Genomic DNA, 23,180 nt, shown 5'->3' with positions numbered 1-23,180 from the left:
TTGTAAACCCATCTTTGAAGAAGATACTACTTGTTCTCCCACACATGTAATGACTAGAGATTAAATCAGAAACATTAGACTACATAAATGCAACTTTTCCTTCCTCCCAACATCTGTGAATGAAGTTTGAGGGAGAGGGAAGAAGGGCATTACAGAAACTGACAGATGTATGAATGAAATACATTTTAACTTCTATTTGCTTAAGTTTCTTTCACCTACTTGTTACAGAAGAAAAGGTCAACAATGCAGAAATGCCTGAACGATGCACGAGAATTGATTTTTTAAAAACACAGTTAGTGTGTAAGAAATAAAGTGGAAAAAAACAAAGCCAATGCAATGAACTGCACACAGACCTTGCACAGCGAAAATTTCTCACTGGACTGACATTCCTAATTTCTGACTGGGCGAAGGTGGATATAAGAAATAGTTGTAACATATTTCCTTCATCTGTGAAGCGGAATGTATACATTGTTGTGTCAGTATTATCATGTGTTCTTCATTTTGTTCAGTATTCAACAGCACAACATGAATTACTGACACAGTCATGCATTACTGCACAATACTGTCTTCATTAAACTAACTTGATTATAACATTAACATATGGAAATTACACTCCAGTTTTCCTTTATGAATTTTATAATTACCTTATCATATAGAGAATGAATTCATCCTTTTTCTTACCAAGACTTAATTTTGATTGACTAGCTGTGGGAAACACTTCAATGGGCCATACAAAACACAAAATGGACAATAGTAGACTGGAGGCACACTGTGGTAAGCCAAGTCATGATTTTGCCTCTGTTTCTATTGATGCCAGGCATTGAATGCATCAACAGCACAGTGAAGGATTTTACCTGCAATTTGTGGAGTGGGTACTCAAGGCCCAAGGTGCTTCAGTGATGTTCTGGAGATGTTCTTTGCACCAGGGCTTTGATCCACTCATTCAGGTTAATGTGAACATAAACCAGTAGGTTTTATTTCAACATTCTTGATGACTGTTGCGCTTTCTTCTAAATCTTCATAATGATAGCTCTGTGGACACTCCTATCTTCGAAGATAACAACAGCTGTGTTAAAAGGTTTTCTGACAAACACCCTGGCACCACACTGTACCTTGAATGACTCTTCTTAAATTACCTATATTCATCCCATCCATGTGCCTGGGACCATTTGGAACAGTAGATGAACAGCAAAGGACTTGGAATAGCAGTTAAACAGAATGGACAGTGTCTTGAAAGGAGGATATAAGATGAACATCAACAAAAGCAAAACGAGGATAATGGAATGTAGTCGAATTAAGTCGGGTGATGCTGAGGGAATTAGATTAGGAAATGAGACACATAAAGCAGTAAAAGAGTTTTGCTATTTGGGGAGTAAAATAACTGATGATGGTCGAAGTAGAGAGGATATAAAATGTAGACTGGCAATGGCAAGGAAAGCGTTTCTGAAGAAGAGAAATTTGTTAACATCGAGTATAGATTTGTGTCAGGAAGTCGTTTCTCAAAGTGTTTGTATGGAGTGTAGCCATGTATGGAAGTGAAACATGGACGATAAATAGTTTGGACAAGAAGAGAATAGAAGCTTTCGAAATGTGGTGCTACAGAAGAATGCTGAAGATTAGATGGGTAGATCACATAACTAATGAGGAGGTATTGAATAGAATTGGGGAGAAGAGGAGTTTGTGGCACAACTTGACAAGATGAAGGGACCGGTTGGTAGGGCATGTTCTGAGGCATCAAGGGATCGCAAATTTAGCATTGGAGGGCAGCGTGGAGGGCAAAATTCGTAGAGGGAGACCAAGAGATGAATACACTACGCAGATTCTGAAGGATGTGGGTTGCAGTAAGTACTGGGAGATCAAGAAGGTTGCACAGGATAGAGTAGAATGGAGAGCTGCATCAAACCAGTCTCAGGACTGAAGAAGACAACAACAACAACAATAACAACAACAATGGCATCTCATCAATGAATGGCTTCGGCTGGGTATGCCATACCTACATAAACTTATGGACCCTGCTCCATGCCAAATGCTGTGTCCTGGGCTTGAATAATTTCTTTGTTCAGTCTGCTTGTAATAAATAGGCAAAGACTAAATCTGGTTAGATGCCCATAGCAAATAATTAAGCTAGACCCTATAGGAGCAGCACCTAGTACTACTACTCATTTTATTGATTGCAAGATGACAACTTCTGAAAATGTGGTGTCAGCAGAAAGGAAAAATATGTACTATGAAAGAGTTTTTTGTGCAGGTTACAGTTACCTACAGAAGAACACTGTCTACAAGCACAGACAACAAGCACACCCTGAACTGATGGCTTACTTAGTGCTGAGACCCCTCTTACTCTTCGTACTCTTAAGGTGATTCAACAATCATTGAGTCACAATGACTTAAGATTGCAGCTGACATACATTGTTAGAATTAAAAGCTTGTCAGAGGATAAGCTTTTCTTTTTTCATTGTCTGGATCACAAGGAAGGTATAAATCTACATACTACACCCTAAAATGGTGCACTATTAGTTGGAGTGGTGAATGTGTGAAATACATTGATGTGTGGCATCTGCAGCACTTGTCAGTCACAGCTGTAGAAGATTTACACAGGAAAATGGAGCACAATTTGGCTACTTTAATCACGTACAGCTATTTGTGGAGCCAAAATGGCACTACAAAACCTTACAGCTTTCAGTGTTTCAGAGAAACAAAGGTGAACAATAATACAACTCTGTCTAAATACCTCATAAGGAGACACCTGACCACGACAAAAAAACATGTCAAGCAACTGCTATACTAAATTAAACAGTGGAAAGTGGTCTGCAAATGATCTGCACAATTTGATTAATTTCACAAAGTCTTCATAATGAAATGCATTTCCAAGTGCTACAATCACTGGAGAAGTAAAGAACAGAAAGAGTTAACGGCAAGGAAAAAACTATTTTCATCGCAGCACCAGTTTAGGCAGTTTGCATAAGCTTAACGTTGGTTCACTCTATCTCAGTCAGATCTCATATTCCAGCTTTGATGGGATAGTTCACGGGTGAGAAATTTGGACACACCACCCTCAAGATGTTGAGAGCAGTAACCATGGGGAAAGGGTGACCCCAATGTGTATCAATCACAGAATAAAATATTTTAGTCGATTAGTATTCACTATTTGTTTAGATATCATGCAATCTAGTGTGAGGATTGCCAATTTTTCATAGATGAAAAAATACATCAAGAGTTGAAGGTACCTAGGAGCATTTCCTATGCCCAACCTAGATAGTTATATAAACCATTACTGTCTCTAGTAGTTAGATCTCCATCCACAGGAAAACAAGTGCAAAGTCAGGTACAAAAACAGACACTGGAAGCAGAAGGCAGTTCAAACAATTACACTTTATGTGCATTTTTAAGGTGGCAGGTGACATACGTTGTTAAAATTTTATCTTCTAGCTCATAAGACACCAATTTTGTCTGATGCAGATTCTAGTTTGGAAGATGCAAAATGTACAATCTGATCAACAGAACCTCCTTCAATTACAGATGTCTATCCAACACATTCCCTCCCATGACAAAATGACAATGTGAGAACAGAGAAAAATCTCATCAATAATTGACTTTCTGCTCCAGTAAACACAAATGCTTCCTAGATGAATGCTGTAAAAATTTGATTTTAACATAACTGAGATCACTGTGCTCTCCTCTGCAAGAGAGGGTTTGATATCGACATGATAGATTACTAGAGAAACGTTAATCCCAGCTCACAAATAACTTTGTAAATGATGCTTTATGCCTCACTTCTCTCCACTAATCTAAAAGCAGTCACGACATCAGTGCAAGAGTCTCAAAAGATTACCATATATTCACAATACATGTTAGTTACTGATACTGTAGTCTCACTGACATCATCATACATCTCACTAACAGATGCTCTTTAGTGGGGAAGTGCTATTGCACTGTTACTAATAGCTGAAGAGAGCCTCACATTATCACAAAAATTCTACCATCCCAACACAGACCATAGTTCACACTTCATCACTTTTATGGGATCATTCTCACTCATTTCATTATAATATCCTCCTAGATAAAGTATAATGAAAATAGCTAGTGATTTGCTCTGCAGAGGGAGGAGTCTTAATTGGCAGTAACTCAGCAGGTGAAATTCAAACTGCACAGAATTAATGAGTTGTCAGTAATCAGTAGGGCAAATAAGAATTAAATTCTGAAGGAACTATAGGGCAAAAATGAAACTGATGATGAAAGAAAGGCAGAGAAATGGTAAGGAAGAAATGGATATAGCAAGGACAAATTGCAGTGGTAATCAAGAGGGGGATATAAAAATTATATAAACAGGTAACACACAGATGGATAGATAGAGGGAAATTCAGAATGTCAAGGGATATATTTGATTAATATCTATTCGAAGTGAAAGATGAAGTACTGAGAACATCGTTGTTGACAAATGATGTTATTACTGAAACATGTATGAAGTCACTACTGGATTGTTCCCTCAAATGTTCAGCATCAACAGATTTTATACTCCTGTTTTACAAATTCATGTCTGGCCATTTACGTTATTTGACGTTATAGCCATCATCATAACACAAAATTTGTATTTCAGCATAATTTCTGTAATAACAAAGTGAACAGATCAAACCAACAATACTGCCCTCCCAGTAAAATGTGACTATCATCCTTTTCTGTTTCCTTGCTGCAAAACTTCCAATCGTGGAACTAGGCAACTTAAAAGAACTAAGAACTTGAATTTCAAGTTCCTTTTAATGTTATGTATTAGCATAAATAAAATAAAGCTCACTATAATGACATTTGGGAACAAATAGTCCATACTCTCAACATTAATATCTTCTTGCCAAACTTATTCTGCACCAAAGAGCTGACACATGGCTCATTATTTTCCTATTGCAGACCATACGTCTCTCCTTGCAGGAATAGTTTCTGTAATCTAAAAATGGAAGGTTTACCTAAATCATATCACAAGAAGTCAACACTGATAATGCTCTTTCTATTCTTCTGTTTTCATCCACCTTTCAGTCCCACTTTTAACCCTATTCCTGACTACTTCCATCACTACAAACTATTGCCTATACTGCAGAATTTGCGTTGCGGTTGTTATATTCTTCGAATGCTTCTAGCGTTTATTCTGTAATTACGTTGTTACTTCTGACAGAGGGTCTCCACTAGGCTCTTACAGCTCTTACTATTTAAAACATATTTGGTTTCCCTGTTCACTGTTTAGTTCCCACTGTTGGAACGACCATATCCCGAAGGTGTGTGCGCCAACTCCATATACAAAGCACACTTATTCTAGTTTTGGACATCAAATGTAAATGATCTCATGCTTTCATATAACTTATTTAACTTCAGTGTACATTTTTGGTGTTAAGTTTTATTATCTCATTTAGAAATATCAGCTGAAGTTCTCTGTATATTTCAGCTGTACGTTCTTTACTACAATTATGTACATTAAAGAAAGGCAGGACCTTCTATAACCACCCATTTTGTGTGATTTTAGTTTCCAAATATTTTTATAGTGGATTATGACAGTTTCATCCAGCTTTTAACTTCTAAAAGGCAGCAGATGTTGGTAGATCGCTTAGCCAGTTCACCATAGGAATTGAGCAAATTGTTCTATTTGTTAATACTGGTAAATAGCCTCTGCCATTTTTCGAGAAACATTGGTGTAGAAAGTAGTGTATCATGCTTCATATATGTTTGTCAAAGATTAGCAGTACAAAGAAGAAAACTATTTAAATGTGCGTATCTGAGATCAATTAGCTATTAAGCTATGCCTCCTGCAAGCACTGGATAGTGAATACATCTGTTAGCAGCAATGGATAAGATCTTGATACAGACTAGAAACCAAAGCATTAATTTTTTTAAGTGCACGCCCAGTATATTTCACAATGTGGTATCAAACAGAAAGTTAGTAAGACCATGATAAGCATTAGTATTTCCACACATATGCAAATTCATCATTGTGGCAATAACAAGCAAAAGATTTCTCCAGGTTGTTATACACTGCAAGTCACATTGTGCCAACTTCCCTGCCAGCATTACTGATAAGAGCAGTCAAATCAATTCTTGCAAAAGACATCAAATGTCAATGTTCCATCACATTTTAATTACCTGTCGAATCACCAAATGTAAAACTCACGCCACGACCTTTGTCTATACGCATCTGCTCTGCAACATACAAGCGATAAACATCACAACTAAGAGAACAAAAATAATTTATATAAATTAAAATCTGAATAACTCAAATGTTAGCTTTTCTGTAACTAAGTTACAAGCAGCAAAATTAAAGTGAATTAATGGTTAACGTAAGTTACAATGCCTAGTATCAGTGAATTCTCAATTGTTGTCAAACAAGTATAGTTATTTATCAACACTACAGATTATATGCAGCAGTAAATATAAACCAAAACAAAAGAAATATGTTTAAAATATGAATGATTTAGTATAGAAACTATAAACTGAAATAAAAAATAAAGTGTGCTTAAAATGTGAAAGATCTAGCAGACAGCTCTTTTCACAATAAACTATGAGCAACTAATCGCCTATTGTAACTGATAATGCTGGACTGAACTATGATATATCTGATTTTAAACATCTCTCACTAATCTGACTGGTCCAGTATGAATGAGATTTATTGCTGTTTGAAATCAATAAAGATTCCCTTGTCTGTCTCCCAACACCTCTCCTCCTAGTTTTCATTTTCATTTTCAAGAACTTACAGATTTATCAAGTTCACCCAGTTGAAGAAAATTACCAAATTTTAGCAATCTGTGTTAAATAAACATTGAATAAACAGAACCGATAATGTGAAAGTTTCAACTGCTTACTATCTTAGTAATTGACAATATAGTACGTAATATAGCAGAAGGCCTATTGTCAGCAAAAGCAGAAATTTCTGGGCACAATCAATATGCACAAAATCAGTACTATCCAGTCTACAGCCTACATTGAAAACTTTTGACATACAAGAAATAGCATTGCAGAAGGCTAACTATGGCTAGTTTGAACTATACAACTCCATGCATCGACAGTAATTGTCGAATATTATGAATCAGAACTGATTTTAGTTTGACAGGTATTGTCTTTCATTGTTTTGCAATTAAACACTAAAAAAAGTAATATATTTAATAATTTATTAAAATCATGTTTAACTAGTAAAACATTAATGCAAAAAATTTGTTGAACTGCAAAAGGACACTTCCAAAATTTAACACGAGCGACTTTTGTGTGTTTGTTACTACCATTTTCAAAATGGTGTATTCTTGAGGACCATGTTGTCTACTTCATCAGTTTTGTCTTGAAATCAGTATATTAAAATTCTGATTTGTTCCTAATGCCTCAAGTCACCTCCACCAGTATCATGTATGCTTTGAGTGCTCCATTTATCTTGCTTGTGATTAGACATTTCAATAGTTTATTGAATCATTTTTATTCTTATCATACACCAGAGTGAAACAGCCATCAACTTTTTTTTTTTTTTAGAAAACTGGTTCTTTAACTGAAAATAAGTATAGTGATGTTGACTACTATAAAGCAAAAAGAACAAAGTGCAGTTTCGTGTATCGTCTTCATCCTAAATGTAACTGGAAAAGATAATAAATGTTTTGCATAAATTACTTCAGTAGATGATTTCATGTGTAGCTTTGTAGACAGCACAGGTAAATGAACAGAAATAGGGTGCTCACAAAGAACAACCACCTCCACACTCTAAATGACAACATTGCTTACTTTCTTGAAGGGTAGAAGCCCCAAAGATTGTTTCTAATGTGACTGATCTTATCATGAAAACTGAATACTATTACTGTAATTCAAAAACATACACCATTATTGTCACAAATTATGTACTGTACAGAGCACTCCAAGTAATAAAACAAATTACTCATGAAATGAAAATGACTAAAATAAACATACATTCTGCATGATCTACAATAAACAAACTGGATCCCATTTAACACTGAACTGAAGAATGTATGAAGTGTTATATGTTTGCCTCATAATAATCTGTTGCTATTACCACCACAGTCTTGGTGTTGTGTGAGAAAATAATTGTAAAACAATCACTTCTATTATTATAACAATGAACTTCATCCACAGTTTTGTGTCTCAGCAGTGCTGTCATTTGAGATTCTTGAAGGACTGTGGAAGGCAGGTTCCATAACTTCATATCAGGAAAGTCTTTCATGATGAAATGGCATACAATATCAGAAACAGGACCACTGAAGCATAGCACACTCATTACATAGTTTCATCTTTCCATTTCACTGATTGCAGCTGTGCAAATTTTATTTGGCCACACAGTCTTCTGTCTTGATAAAACAAGCTCCGAGTTTTGGACTCTATTTGCAAACAGTTTAAGTTCTCTCTCTCTCTCTCTCTCTCTCTCTCTCTCTCTGTCTGTCTGTATTACAGACTTTGAACGCATTCAAACTGAAAGGTATGTGTCACTAATAAAATAAAGAAAAAGTAAACAGATCTTAAAATAATATGTCCAATTAGTGGCTCAGAAACAAAACTTATCATATAAGGTGATAACAATTGTTTCATCTGATTACTGTATCAAGGACTGTTTCACAAAGAAAAAATACTGTCCAATGTAGTCATAAATAATTATTTCAAGTGACCTTTTGAAAAAATGTGGAGATCTATGAGCCTCCATAGGAAAGGCATTTAATTACTTTTTGAACAAAGGTTTAAAACAGTAGCGAGGGGAAAGCTTGCACAATTGAAAGGGTCAGTTATTGAGTATTTCATTTTCACCAACTACAGTACTGTTTTAATATTTGAATTTGTGCACTACCGGTACCGAAGGCAGAGAGAAAGAGAGAGAGACGATAAAACAAATATTTATGTTCAATCATTAATGCCATTTTTTCCACGTATGATCTCTCAAATTATGAGGCTGACATTATAACCATATGAAATTGTTCCTTCCTTGAAGAAGGAATTGAATAGAGAAAAGGTAGAGGCTGTAAGCTTAACCAGGAAAACAAAATGTGTATATTAGTGGAATATCAATTACATAAACAAGGTAGCAAATCTGCTAACCAGACAGACAAAGCCATCATAAAAGCTATTTTCATCACCAGATTGAACAAGTAAAATCAGTATATTATCAGGTAGGAGTGAATCTGAATCTAGTTCAAGACAATACCATGTAAGGCATCCCTGGTGGCCTGCTCTTGGTCTTTATTTACTATCATTTATTTATTAAAAGGCTTTTCAATTTTTCTTAACTGATGGCAGTAGCACAATAATTAAAGTCATTGAAGCCAAGTACAAAAACCTCAACAAAGACAAAAATTAATACAATTTTTTCCACTACAAACAAATTAATATTTAATCCATTAAATTTTGAGCATGCTGTCATGCAAATTCCCAATGTCCCACTGACATGTCCAGCATGTATCTTCTGGCCAGCCTCAGAGTGAGCCAATCAGTGCTTTCCTCTTATTCCCAGAATGGTCAGAGAGTAAGTTGTCAACTTATCAGTGGAAGAGTTTGAATTTGCACTGTTGCAGGTCCAAAATTTTGCAATTATTTACTAAGCCTTCAAAAATCAGAGAATGCACTCAATGTAAAAAAACAGGTATCCGTACATCTGAACAAACATCCACTGTCATCAGAAATAACACTAATATTAAAGATTTATAGCCTAACACATCATCATATCCGTGTGTAGAACTGTTTGATGTGCAAACAGATAAATTAGATCAAAACAAGATACCAATACACCTATTAAAAGATACTTGGCCTCATTTTCTACATATGTTTATCTCTCACTGTGTTGGCATACAGACATGAGTAACAGGGTTTGCATACCCATGTTTCTTGTTGTACTGAGATAATACAGAAAAAAATCTGTGACATATTTATTCCTTCAAAATGACCAGTGTCAAGTTGACAATGTAGTGGCAGGCAATACAGGCCTCTGTAAATTTGATTCCATTCTCAGTGTCACATGATTTTACTTTTACATCTTAAAGTCATTTGTGACCAAAATACATTTTGCATGAACTGTCAGTGATACATCATCAACACATATACAATAATAATTTCCTTGTATATTTTGCTTCACTCGCCCAGACAGCTGAGAGCACTAACCCACCCACTTACGAGAAACAGAGGGGCAAGCCAGCTGCAGATTCAATCCACCTCAAGAATTAACAATGAGGGCTGGAGAATCAGCCAACCTAAACGTAATTTTTAGGCAGTTTCCCACAATCTATTAGGTAAATACTGGGTTGGTGGTTATGTCCTATGTGAGATACAAATACAGAAACATTTAGAAATGTTATCACACTTGAACATTAGATCTATACTAGTCGCAGACAGATGGTAATACTGAAGCAAATACAGTGCCTAGTAAATTAAAGTTATATTTTTTTATGGAAAACAAAATTACTTTAATTTGAATGAATTAATAAGCCAATTCAAGCGAGAAAACATAAACAACTAAATAGCAGAAACAGACAAAAGTATACAATACGTTTTCACAATAAAATATTGTTGGGCCATGACTAAATTTTTCATCTGCAGGTGTTTTACTTATAGACAGAGTTAAGCATTTTTTTACGAGTACCCTAGTATAAGCTGACAGTTATAACTGAGAAATAGTAATTACTGGGGAACCATGAGGTTGCTTCTCTCTACAATAATTGATGCCTATATCTTTCTTAATCCATTTATTTTATATTATTCTACTCTTCACATTACCACAAGCACATTTCACAATACAACCTGTTTCAACCACACTGAGACCATATTCAGAGGCTCACCACAAATGCCACGTACAGTGACACCAGATGCACAATGTGTTATCTCTGAATTTCCTGGTAACAACTGGGATTAATAGCATATGTTATCAAATAGTAGCCATACTTTTGAGAACAAATGTAGTTTAGTCACTCTGGAAGTATCTAAATCTGCACTCTGCAAACCACCATGAGGTGCAAAGCAGAGGGTATGTCCCATTGTACCAGATAGTAGGGTTTCTTCCAGTTCCATTCAGATGTAGAAGTAACTACGGTTGTGCCTCAGAGATGTGTGTTGGAACCCTTGTTGTTCAAGGGGAGAATGATCATTTGATTGCTTCTGTGCGTGCAGTAATTATTCTAATCTTATCCTCATGATCCCTATGTGGGCAATACATAGAGGGTTGTGATATATCCCTGGAGTAATCATTTAAAACCTATCCTTGAAACTTTGTTAATAGATTTTCTCGGGATAGTTAGTTTGTCTTCAAGAGTCTGCAAGTTCAGTTCCTTCAGTATCTCTGTGACACTCTCTCATAAACTAAACAAACCTCTGACCACTTCTGCTAGCATTCTCTGTGTAAGTTCAATATCCCCAGTTAGTCCTATCTTGTACAGTTCCCACACACTTGAGAATATTCTAGAACCAGTTGCATGAGTAATTTGTAAGCAATCTAAGTGCAAAATTTTACATTTTTGAACATTTAGAGAAAGTTGTCAATCTATGGACCACTTTGAAAGCTTATCAAGATCTGCCTGAATATTTATGCAACTTCTCTCAGATGGTATCTCATTATAAATAATTGCATCATCTGCAAAAAAAAAATTAATTAATTAATTAATTAATTAATTAATTAATTAATTAAAAATAAATAAAAAATAAAAAAATCCTCATTTTACTACTAACCTTGTATTAAAGGTCATTAATTAAACATGAACAACAAGGGTCCCAACACACATCTCTGAGGCACAACCGGAGTTACTTCTACATCTGACAATGACTCCCCATCCAACGAAACATGCTGCATCCTTCAGTCCAGTCACATATTTCACTTGATACCCCATATGAATGTACTTTCAACAATAAACACAGGGGTGGTATTGAGTCAAATGCTTTTCAGAAATCAAGAAACACTGCACCAATCTGGTTGCCTTGATTCAAGCTTCAGTGCATCATGTGAGCAAGCTTCAGTATGTCATGTGAAAACAGTGTGAGTTGGGTTTCACATGATTAATGTTTTTGAAATCCACGCTGGTTGGCATTGTGGAAGTGGCAACGAGTACATGTCGAGCTAAGAAACCAAAATGTTAGGGTTTGACTGCAACTGGTCCTATTATTTTTTTCTGTCACTTAAAGTAACTTTCTACTGCTTTGCATATGTATTATGCTGTAGTTTGGATTTGATGTTCATTAATTATCTCCCTTCAGTGACTTTCTGAGCCAATTCTCACATTTTTGGAAGGTAAGATCCCATCATTTGCATGGATGATAGTCTTTGAAGAACTGCTCTTTTCCAATCAACATTTGTGCTGGTGACAGCAACAAGATCAGTCAATATCCATTAGAGGTTTTTTGTCTGGATGCCAAAACAATGTGTGTGATATTAACTAAATATAAACAAGAAATGCTGCTACTTCTCAGTGATAATCTAATGACTGTCAGTTCAGACGGTATGGATTATGCTGACAATGTCTTGACACATGGAGTGGCAGCAGGTATTTCTATTATGAAAAATCTTGAAGGCACATCAAATTGTAAACTTCACCCTCGTGAGTTAAATGAGACTTTTGTCAACAAGATATCCATCATGAGTTGAATATGTGAATAACAGAAACAGGAACTGTAAGCAAAGTTAAACTAGAGCCACTTACTCAGAATCTGATTCCTCAGGTGAGGTACAAGAAAGAAATGTACACCCAGGGTGACCAAGATGCCAATCGACACACTGAGGATCAATGCTCCCCACCATGGAATGTAATCGAAGTATAGCACTAAAGGAAAGCAAACAGATAGTGAGAATACTGAAATACTATACCTCAATGCCATCACTTGCTGCAGACAGTTGACTGTACTTACATTTCGGTCCATTGTGCACAATTGAAAACACATTTATTAAAACTGTGACACCATAAAACAAAGGAAGTGCTCTAAGTCCTGGTTTTATTGGTTGTGGTGCCCGTAAGATGAATTTCCGGATGAGCAAATACAAGACAGTTGACATCATTCCAGAAAGCACTGGTGAGATGAACCATGAGGCAACTGCAACAATATCAAATAGTTTCAAATTTAACTCCTGTTACCCAACGGCCACCATAAAATGTCTTTGATACCTTTGTTTTCTCATTCCAGGGCAAGATGAAATTTGATGAATGAAATTAACAGAAAATATAAAAAATATGAGCTACTAAATATATGGAATCAGGAAGTCACACCAAACAGAGTTAATACTTTCTGTAGCTTCTGTGCAAATGAATTATGAAACCTATTTAAGTACCATGACAGCTAGATACAGCCTTCTGTAACCTGACAGAAGAGTTTCACTTTCTTTATTCTTGTTCTCTCTATTTCTGCATACTGGTAAGTAGAGAGGTAACTGTACCAGAATGGGGGGAAAAAGTTACAGTAAGCATATGAAGTCCTCCATGAAGCAACAAAGTAAATGCTGGAATTACATTCTTTTAGATGTGAGAAATATAAATGCTTACACAGAAAATTAATGAAAAGGAAAGCCAAGTTGTTCAGTGTGTCTTCTGTTTATCACTTATGATTCCGTCTGTCTGATGGTTACAGGTGTCTGCTACTGAAATAATTTGTCTACTGTGGCAACCAACAACCATAAACAAGTCAGAACCACTTCTGTACCACAATAATGAAATATTACAAAAAAGATAATACATACCAATTGTAACTAGTGTCATCCATTGCAATCCAGCAAATCCCTGTGCAACTAGGGAGAAACCAACACTGGCTCCAACTATACTATGAGTTCCCGATATAGGCAGCTTCAGAAATGTTGCAACAAGGAGCCACACTGCACTGCCAGCTGAGGGAATGTTAAGATTTTAAAATTATTTTAAAAATCTGTGAATTTAACCTGCAGTGCATTAAATAGTATGATGTGAGTACTATGCATAGTAATATCTGAACATTTGTGGATTCTTCTGCCACTTCTCAATAGAACATTCAAAATTTAAAGTTTACTGTTATTAATCTGTACTGTTCGATTGATTATTGTTTATCAATAACTAGTTTTCAGCTTACTGGAGGATTTTCAAGAAAGATGGCCCGATAAGTGAAAAACTAGTTAGAAATAAATAAAAATCAGTATAACAAAACAGTTTGCTTCCTATTCAACCTAAAATACAATCTCAGTTATTATTATCATCATGTACTACTTTTTTGTTGGGTAATGAAAGTATTCTTACCAAGGGATGAGAGGAACCCAAGCATGAATTCTCTCTCCCGCCCCTCATAAAGGTTAACATCCAATATTCCTTTTCTCATGGTGTCTGACACTTTGTAACCTGAAAATTATGAACTGACATTGAGTATATCATTACAAAACCATACCGTATATCATTCTTCCAGGTACTTTTAAGTTTTAACTTACCAATTAATATAGCTCCTGCAGTCTCGAATATTGTAGCTAAGTAACATGCTTGTCTAACTGTCAAAACTTTTGAACCCACTGACGTACCAAAAGAATTAGCCACATCATTTGCTCCAATTCCAAATGCCAAGATAAATGCAACAATAAATCCAACGATGAGAATCCACAAAACGTCTGACGAGTATGCTTCAATCATGATGCTGCTTATGAAAATGTTGTAAAATAAAATACCACTGAGTTCTGTTATATTCAAGATATTTCAAGAAGTGACTAAATTAAATAACTTTAAGTATCTAATGCTCTTTCTTCCAATTTTCAATTTTACTTCACACACACTTCTTGTTACTCCAAATTATCTTCATGTTACATCATTCCAGTCTGCCATTGTTAATACTTCCATTCAATATCTTCTTGAATAATATAAAAAAATAATTATCACAGAATTCCTTTCTCTACGGAATTTCTATAGGCTCCTGAGCTTCATTCCCTTATCTACCTTAAGTACCCCGTAATATTTTAGTGCTTTTTGTTTTAAATACCACCTCTGGCTTTTGGATTTTTTTGTTCTTAAGAAAAAAAGCCAAAATATGAGCACCTCTATCTGCCTGTATGTGATCTGTGGTACACCAAGTCTTGTCAATGAATTACTCTTAATGACGACAAGATATGAAAATAATTAGGGCTCTTTTTCAAAATAGTTTCTATTCTTTCAAAGGATAATATTCCAGCTCAAACACTGCAGTAGAGAATCATTCAATTTTATCCAAAGCAAAACTTTTGCCCAGTCGACGAATTAAGCGTGTCCCTCAGTTGATGGAAGGATTGTTTTTATTTTAAGGTTAAGCAGTTTTAACTTTCTTTTTTCTTCCCTCTCTATCCCTTTTTTGTTCCAAAATAGAAAACAAAAAAGGGAATAGAGAATTTTTGTTCTCTATGAAATGAGTATTTTTTCCTCACAGTAGCCTTTAAAATGTTACAAAAGCATTTTGTTGAGATCAGACTGTGTGTAAACTTTATTGTTCCTCTACTAAATAATTCCTGCAAAAGAAGAGCAAAAAAATCTTAAATGTATTTTTAGAATTACTTACGTAAAAGTAAGTGTTATATATACATAACTGCTTATTCAGATATAATTTTGTACATATACCAGTTAAAAGTAAAACAAATCTGCTTAAATTTTTTACACTTCTAACTTTCCAGCAGTTCAAAACAGCTTACACATCCTAGACCACTTAGCAACACACATTAGTACCAAACTACATGAACCACTCTATGAACCAAACTGCAAAGATACAGTCTGTTGTCACTGACTTAGTAAATAAACAGTATCTTTCACCAGTGCCTTAGATAATAAAATTCACAGTGGCTTTAATAATTGTTTAAAATATGAAACTGGTTATGGCAGATACAGAAACATTTGGCTGTTATCCATGCAGGTTTCACTATTAACAGCCACATCCTACTGCATTTTGTAAATAATAATCCCAGGCACAGGAAACATGTCTATAATTGATCATACAGTACTAATCATTCATTCAAGTGAACGAACCACTGGAACTAAGAACTTGGGAAACAACTCCAATCAGACTTGGGAATCTCAACACTTCACACCAACAGAAATATTGCCCTAACTTCACCCTCTACTCAGTCTTCATCTCTTTAATGTTGTCCTCTTCCCACAAACTGTGCTTGCCCATTCTCTACTAATGTGATGCAAATCTGTAAGAAGATTGTCTCATTTTACAACACTGACTGTCGAATTCACAGTAGTAAATTGAAGTAAATACGTTTCTTTTTCTACATCAATTGCTAGAGTGAAATATTTCAACATTAAATTATTATTATTATTATTATTATTATTATTATTATTAGCTTTTCCCACTACCTAACTGATTTCTTCCCATCAGTTTTCCAATTTCATCCTTTAAAACAGGTTACGTATACTTTCATTTGTTAATCTTTTGGGCACTGGATAAAAGTCATCATCATACAAAACTTTGCGGGGAGTCAACACACATTCAGTGAAAATAGAAAGGATCAAAAATAAGCTACGCATAAGAACTAAGTACAAACAAATTTATTTACAGTAATAAAATTCTTTAGTTGTAGCATCAGTAAGGTTAATACTGCCATCTATTCTATATGGTTCATCTAAAGTAACTCAGAAAAAAATCAAACATCTACATCAATTATGAAGTTAGAAAATTCTCATAGTTACACTTACCTGTCTTGAGAGATGAATCACCAGATAAAATATCACCAAGTTTTGGTAGCTGGCCAAGTTTTGCTATCTAATAAATCAAACCTAAACTTCTTCTAGTGACCTGGTCACACTAAATCCGTTGCTAAGAAATGGGATGGCTGTCCACGATGGCACAGCATCTTGATGGTGACATACTTCTAGCAATCATCTGCAACAAAAGTAAAGACTGATTAAGAACTACTGTGCACAATTTAGACAACTGAATTAATCCCCCCCCCCCCCTCTCTCTCTCTCTCTCTCTCTCTCTCTCTCTCTCTCTCTCTCTCTCTCTCTCTCTCTCTCTCTGAAAACTAAAAACATATTGAGTTTTAAGTTTATGAACTTACACAAGTTTTGTATTTTCAGAAGATAAATGGTTACAACTAACAACAACAAATTGCTATAAAACATCTGAGATTGCACTGATGAAAGTCCATTTCTGACTAGAGTGGCAAGCATAATTTTAAAAATGCAGTTAATACAGCTGTGAGATATTCCTGGCTTCACATGCCAATTACACAATTTGCAATGTCTGAGCAAAATTTTAGATTTATGGTCTCCACCTGTAGTACACTTGGGTGGATTGAGTAATACAGTAATGTTGTTGCTGGTCCTAAGCCTGAGTTAAGAAAGGGAGTTGGTGCCCAGAGAAGTGATAAAAAGAGTAGGTGGAACATATATTATGGCACTAAAACTATACACCTCAGTTAAAATCCTGTTCATGCCTTTGTGTTGACTGCCAACAAAGAACGTTAGATACAGGATGATGGCAATGATTTCATCTTCTATCTACATGACATTAGGAGAAGCAAAAATTCAGAAGATCTAGAGATCTAGAGATTTTCATACTTAGGTGAATGGATAGAAATGGGTATGGCACAAAAAGAAGAACAAATAAGTAAGATTAATTAAGAACACAACCTTACAATTAACCATGGAGAATCTTTTCTGTAAATGCAAAATTGCAGTAGTGCCAGGCAGTAATCCCCCCTCCACTTTGAACATACAGCAGAAAGTCCGAACCTCTTTACCATGTTACTGCTTTAGAGCCTAGAACTTACGGAATGAAAGATTCCCAGGAGGATATTCAGACCTCAAAGAACAGAAGACGGTCAATATAGAAAATGAGGAACCAAGAACTGTATACTCACAGAGAGGATCTCTTACACCACCAGAAAAATAAAGACCATGTTGTTCTGCCACATCTTCAGAATCTACCATGAAATACTAACACATTATTAGATAATTTAGTTTCTTGTAAACATGAGAACTTATGTACATTGGACCCAAGAGGTACAAAGAGAGCTGTAAGAAATGGGACGACTTTCAAATTAATACAAGCAAGTAAATAAACAATACTGTCATAGGTTTCCATGAGAGATTTAGGCCTAACACAAAAACAAAATTGTCAGAAGAATGAAGAAGCTTGCAAAGTATGAGAATAAAAGAATATACTGAACAAGGACAAAGACCAGAAAAAACAAATCTGAGCCACATTGTTCATTAGCCTTCAGATAGCCAAAATGAAAGGAAGAAGAAAGACACTTCGACTTGTTGAGTAACAATGCAGTGTTAACATGTACATTAGCATAATGATTGAGCAACAAGTTTAGCTTTGCCCCACTTGTAAGCCACTGTTTGGGTGGGAGACAATGTACAGCCTGTTTGCACACAAACCTAGCGTTCATGTAACATATACACTGCCATATGGTATGTGCAACAGTGAGATGATGTTGTTGGTGGTTGTTGTTGTTGTTGTTATTGTTATTGTTATTATTGTTGTTATTATTATTATTATTATTATTATTATTATTATTATTTGCAAATAAGTCCATTAGACTTGTGCAAAGTACTTATAAGTGGGTATTTGTCTTCCCTTGTGCCCATATCTCTTTCATTTTCTTCCTGTGGGATCCCTTTCTCTTGTCAGATCATGTTGTTCCTAACTCCTTTGGGATTTACTCTTGGTCAACTTCTCATTTGTGAAGTTTGTACATGTAGATTTCATATTTTTGGACATTATCTCGAGTAGTTCTTGCCAGTTTGAGATCAGTTTTGATCTTGCCAACCCAATTCATCGTGTCCATTTTGACTTTTTTCCTATTGTCAAAAACGAAAATAAAATCAACTACTTGTTTTGATGAGTCAGTCTGTGTGTTCATTCTTTTAATGTGTCCACAGAACCATAACTTACATTTTCTAATGTTCCTATGGATATTTGTGTATTGTTTGATTTCATGACTGCTTCTAAGTTAGTATTGTTCATCTACAGGTTCTGAGCCTAGAATTTTTCTTATGACTTTGCATTCCTTTTTCTCAATGTTTTCAATGACTTTTTCCTGTTCTTAAGTGTTTCTGATCCCTAGAGCATTCTCATCTAATTACTGTATTGGAATATCTTACTTGTGTGAGCTTAGACATACATTTCTTGTGGTAGATATTTTGGGTATGTCTGTACAAAGTTCCTTTTTTGCATCTAATTTAGTTTGCTTTCTTTTTTATTCCATTTTCCTGGATTGTTTCATTGAGATTTAATTTATAGAACCCATTTAATTTTGCCATACTTCATCTCCATGAATTTTGGTGCTACTTCATTGCAGTCCATGTTTTTTACAATCTCATTTTCATATGATATCTGGGGATCAACTTTTTCTTCAGTTTCTTTCAAGAGTTCAGCCTGATTTTGGGGTGATGAAATGTTGCCAGTTAATACTGCTAAATCATCTACAGAGGCTAGGCAATCTGCGGAAAAATTGCTTCTGCCTGAAGTGGTTGGTTAGTCAACTTTGAGGACTGATTTCTGTTCGTGTGATTATTGTATTACTTTCTCAAGGACATAGTTGAAAAGTAAGGGAGACAGTGACAGCCCATTTCAGTGTCTTCTCTCTGTTTTGATTTCGAAAGGATCTGTGAGTTCCTCCATGAATTAAACATTGTACTTTGTATCTGTCAGTGTCTGTTTCACCTATATGATTACAAGTTTTTTCAGATCTACACCTTGTCCCTTTTAATATTTGGATGAAAGATTCATGGTCAAGTGAGCCACAGGCTTTTTTGAAAACAACAAATGTGCAAACTAAATATTTGCTACAAATTCTCTGCTATCCAATGATTGGCCTTATATTCAAGATTTGCTCTGGATATGAATATACTAATCAAAAAATCATGCTCAATATTTTCAAATTTTTTACTCAAGTTGTTTCTGTTTTCTATCAAATAGACACTGAGATAGAATGTTATATGCACCTGATGTTAGTGACTAGTTATTTTCATCTGCTTTGTCTCCCTTCTTGTGTAACAGTGAATTAAAACATCTTTGTATTGTTGTGGATTTTTTTTCTGTTTGCCAAATGTCTTCTTGGTTCTGGTGATTATTTTTATGGTGTTTGAGCCTGCTGATTTTATTATTTCTGTTGTTTCTTCTTCTTCTTCTTCTTCTTACAGGAGTAATGTGGTTGGAATCATTGTGTTGATTCTGGGCAGTTAAGTAGCTCTTTGAAGTACCTGGCAAGTTCCTTGCAGTTTTCTTGCTTGTTTAGAGGCAACTGCCAGACCCCCCCCCCCTCCCCTTTGGGAGGGGGGGGGGGGAAGCATAATTTTTGTGGTTGATGCCATACAAACTTAGTTGTGAAGTGTGAAGTCCTCATACAAATTTCATGTGTATTTTTTTTCTTTCTAAGTCTTTCACAATTTTAAGTCATTGATCATTTCATTCTTCAGAATAATTTGGCTCTCTCTTTCCTCACTGCCACGAATGTTTTGTAGCCGTCTTCTGTCTTATTTATGTTCCAATTATTGTCAGGATTGAATTGCATACTCTCATTTATCACTCCACCAAGGATTCAAGGGTATGTTTTCCTTTCCTGCAGAGGTATTACTATTTGCACTATCTTGATCAATTTGCTTTTAATTTCTTGCTAAGTGTTTGACTGGTTTTTCTCTAGACCTCGGACCAGAGATGGCTGGATCCTGCTAGTGTCAAATTTGGTGACTTGTGTCTTCCTTGTTACAAACTTCTGAAGTTTTAAAATATTTTATTATTGCCATTCAGTGGTCTGCATCTATGTTTTTCACCCTTTCTGACTTGGATTTTCATTAAGTCTCTGTGATCAGAGAGAGAGAGAGAGAGAGAGAGAGAGAGAGAGAGAGAGAGAGAGAGAGATTGCCCAGGCAGCAATTTGGAATACAGTGATCAAAGTTTGGGGATCTCCAGGTCATCAATTTTGGTGGTTTCTTTTTGAAGCGTGTTGACAAGAATTTACGATTTAATATCCTCCTGAGTTCAAGTAATCTTCATACACTCTGTTTGGTTCCTGGAAATTGTTCAGTTGTTTTTCTGTACTTTCTTTGCCTAGCTGCACATTAAAATCACCTACTGGGATTTTGACATGGATTTGTATAATTTTAGGTACTATTTTGTGTAGTTTTTCCTATGGTTTCTCTACATTTTCATGGTTGGTTTTTAGTTTCAGCATTGATTGGCATGTGTGAACTGATTAGGCCATTAGGGTGTATGTTCTATTTGGACACTTCACAGTGACTGTCATTCGTCTTGTGTTAACAGGCTTCACATTTGCCATGAAGGTGATTATATCACTGTTGACTGCAAAAGCAGCCCATAAGAGATTCATTTGTCCACTTTACTTTTAAAATGCTGTAGTACCCCAAATCCACTGCATTGTTTCTTGGAGTGTCAGTATTTGTTATTTTTTGCTCATTTAGGATTTGCTCTAGTTCACTCAACTTCCCTGCTCTTAAGAGTTTTAATTACATTTAGCATGTCAAATGAGGTTTTGGTGTTTGGGTGAAGTTGACCATAAGACTCCGACTGCCTCTGTTTGCATGTCAGTCCAGATGTCCCAGAATTGATAGCCTAGTTGTACTGTTTCTGACAGCAGTGAATTGTTTAACACCTGGAGTAAATGTCTGTTTCCTGCCACACCTCAACATAGGTGATTATTTTTTTAGGACTTTAGCTGTTAGTCCCAGAAGAAGAATACCAGTCACTTCCCTGGTGAGCAGACACTGACAACTTTGCTGCTTGCTGCAAGTCAGACATGAAGTGTATCTTGCATTATACCTCTTCTGTCAGTTCTCCATACTGATGGTCTCCACCACTGCCTTCATTAATGTTGAACTTCGCATGTTATAGAGTAGGTAGTTCACTTCCCCCCCTCCTCCTATAAGGCAGCAAGCTATTTTCCTTCCTAATCTGGATCTGTGGGTACTGAGCCATCCCACTATGACAAGGCCTCACCCATTATTATTATTATTATTATTATTATTATTATTAGTATTCTTTCTTTTCTCAGACGTTATGTCTGGTCAAAAATGGAAAGTGACGCGGACCTTGATCAAGCGCGACTTCCTTTTAACTGTACGGTATATGTTACATTGCATTTAGGAACTTTCGGGTAATTTAACATGTATCAATAATTACAGATTTCTGTAGTTGGATATTTGCGTTTGGGTGTAGCTGTATTGTGTTGATGTACTGGTGGATATTGTGTGGTATGACTCCTGTAGTTGATAGTATAATTGGTATAATGTCAACTTTATCCTGATGCCACATGTCCTTGACTTCCTCAGCCAACTGGATGTATTTTTCAATTTTTTCTCCTGTTTTCTTCTGCATATTTGTTGTATTGGGTACGGATATTTCGATTAGTTGTGTTAATTTCTGCTTTTTATTGGTGAGTATGATGTCAGGTTTGTTATGTGTTGTTGTTTTATCTGTTATAATGGTTCTGTTCCAGTATAATTTGTATTCATCATTTTCCAGTACATTTTGTGGTGCATACTTGTATATGGGAACATGTTGTTTTATTAGTTTATGTTGTATGGCAAGTTGTTGATGTATTATTTTTGCTACATTGTCATGTCTTCTTGAGTATTCTGTATTTGCTAGTATTGTACATCCGGTAGTGATGTGATCTACTGTTTCTATTTGTTGTTTGCAAAGTCTGCATTTATCTGTTGTGGTATTGGGATCTTTAATAATATGCTTGCTATAATATCTGGTGTTTATTGTTTGATCCTGTATTGCAATCATGAATCCTTCTGTCTCACTGTATATATTGCCTTTTGTTAGTCATGTGTTGGATGCGTCTTGATCCATGTGTGGCTGTGTTAGATGATACGGGTGCTTGCCATGTAGTGTTTTCTTTTTCCAATTTACTTTCTTCGTTTCTGTTGATGTTATGTGATCTAAAGGGTTGTAGAAGTGGTTATGAAACTGCAGTGGTGTAGCCAATGTATTTATATGAGTGATTGCTAGTTTCTGCTCGTTCTATAAAGAATTTTCTTAAATTGTCTACCTGTCCATAGTGTAGGTTTTTTATGTCGATAAATCCCCTTCCTCCTTCCTTTCTGGTTAATGTGAATCTTTCTGTTGCTCAATGTATGTGATGTATTCTATATTTGTGGCATTGTGATCGTGTAAGTGTATTGAGTGCTTCTAGGTCTGTGTTACTCCATTTCACTACTCCAAATGAGTAGGTCAATATTGGTATAGCATAAGTATTTATAGCTTTTGTCTTGTTTCTTGCTGTCAATTCTGTTTCC

The 23,180-nt window shown here is 35.5% G+C and overlaps 1 protein-coding gene across 4 annotated transcripts in view; it reads right to left on the bottom strand.

Moving 5' to 3' along the window:
• LOC126457281 (sodium-dependent phosphate transporter 1) overlaps window positions 1-23,180 on the bottom strand; it is a 317,359-nt gene that overhangs the window by 28,062 nt on the left and 266,117 nt on the right. For 2 of the 4 annotated variants that reach the window (XM_050093447.1, XM_050093449.1), the window contains exons 3-9: window positions 16,599-16,785; window positions 14,375-15,412; window positions 14,190-14,288; window positions 13,664-13,807; window positions 12,841-13,023; window positions 12,636-12,755; window positions 6,124-6,180 (exon numbers count right to left, since the gene is read on the bottom strand). In XM_050093447.1, the coding sequence (XP_049949404.1) occupies window positions 6,124-6,180; window positions 12,636-12,755; window positions 12,841-13,023; window positions 13,664-13,807; window positions 14,190-14,288; window positions 14,375-14,570 (799 nt within the window). In that variant the 5' untranslated portion in view covers window positions 14,571-15,412; window positions 16,599-16,785. The remainder of the gene's footprint in view (window positions 1-6,123; window positions 6,181-12,635; window positions 12,756-12,840; window positions 13,024-13,663; window positions 13,808-14,189; window positions 14,289-14,374; window positions 15,413-16,598; window positions 16,786-23,180) is intronic. The other 2 variants (XM_050093448.1, XM_050093450.1) reach the window with 2 other exon arrangements.

Source organism: Schistocerca serialis, chromosome 2 (assembly GCF_023864345.2).
Source record: "Schistocerca serialis cubense isolate TAMUIC-IGC-003099 chromosome 2, iqSchSeri2.2, whole genome shotgun sequence".
Classification (NCBI taxonomy): domain Eukaryota; kingdom Metazoa; phylum Arthropoda; class Insecta; order Orthoptera; family Acrididae; genus Schistocerca; species Schistocerca serialis.
This window is presented reverse-complemented; position numbering and strand designations above follow the sequence as displayed.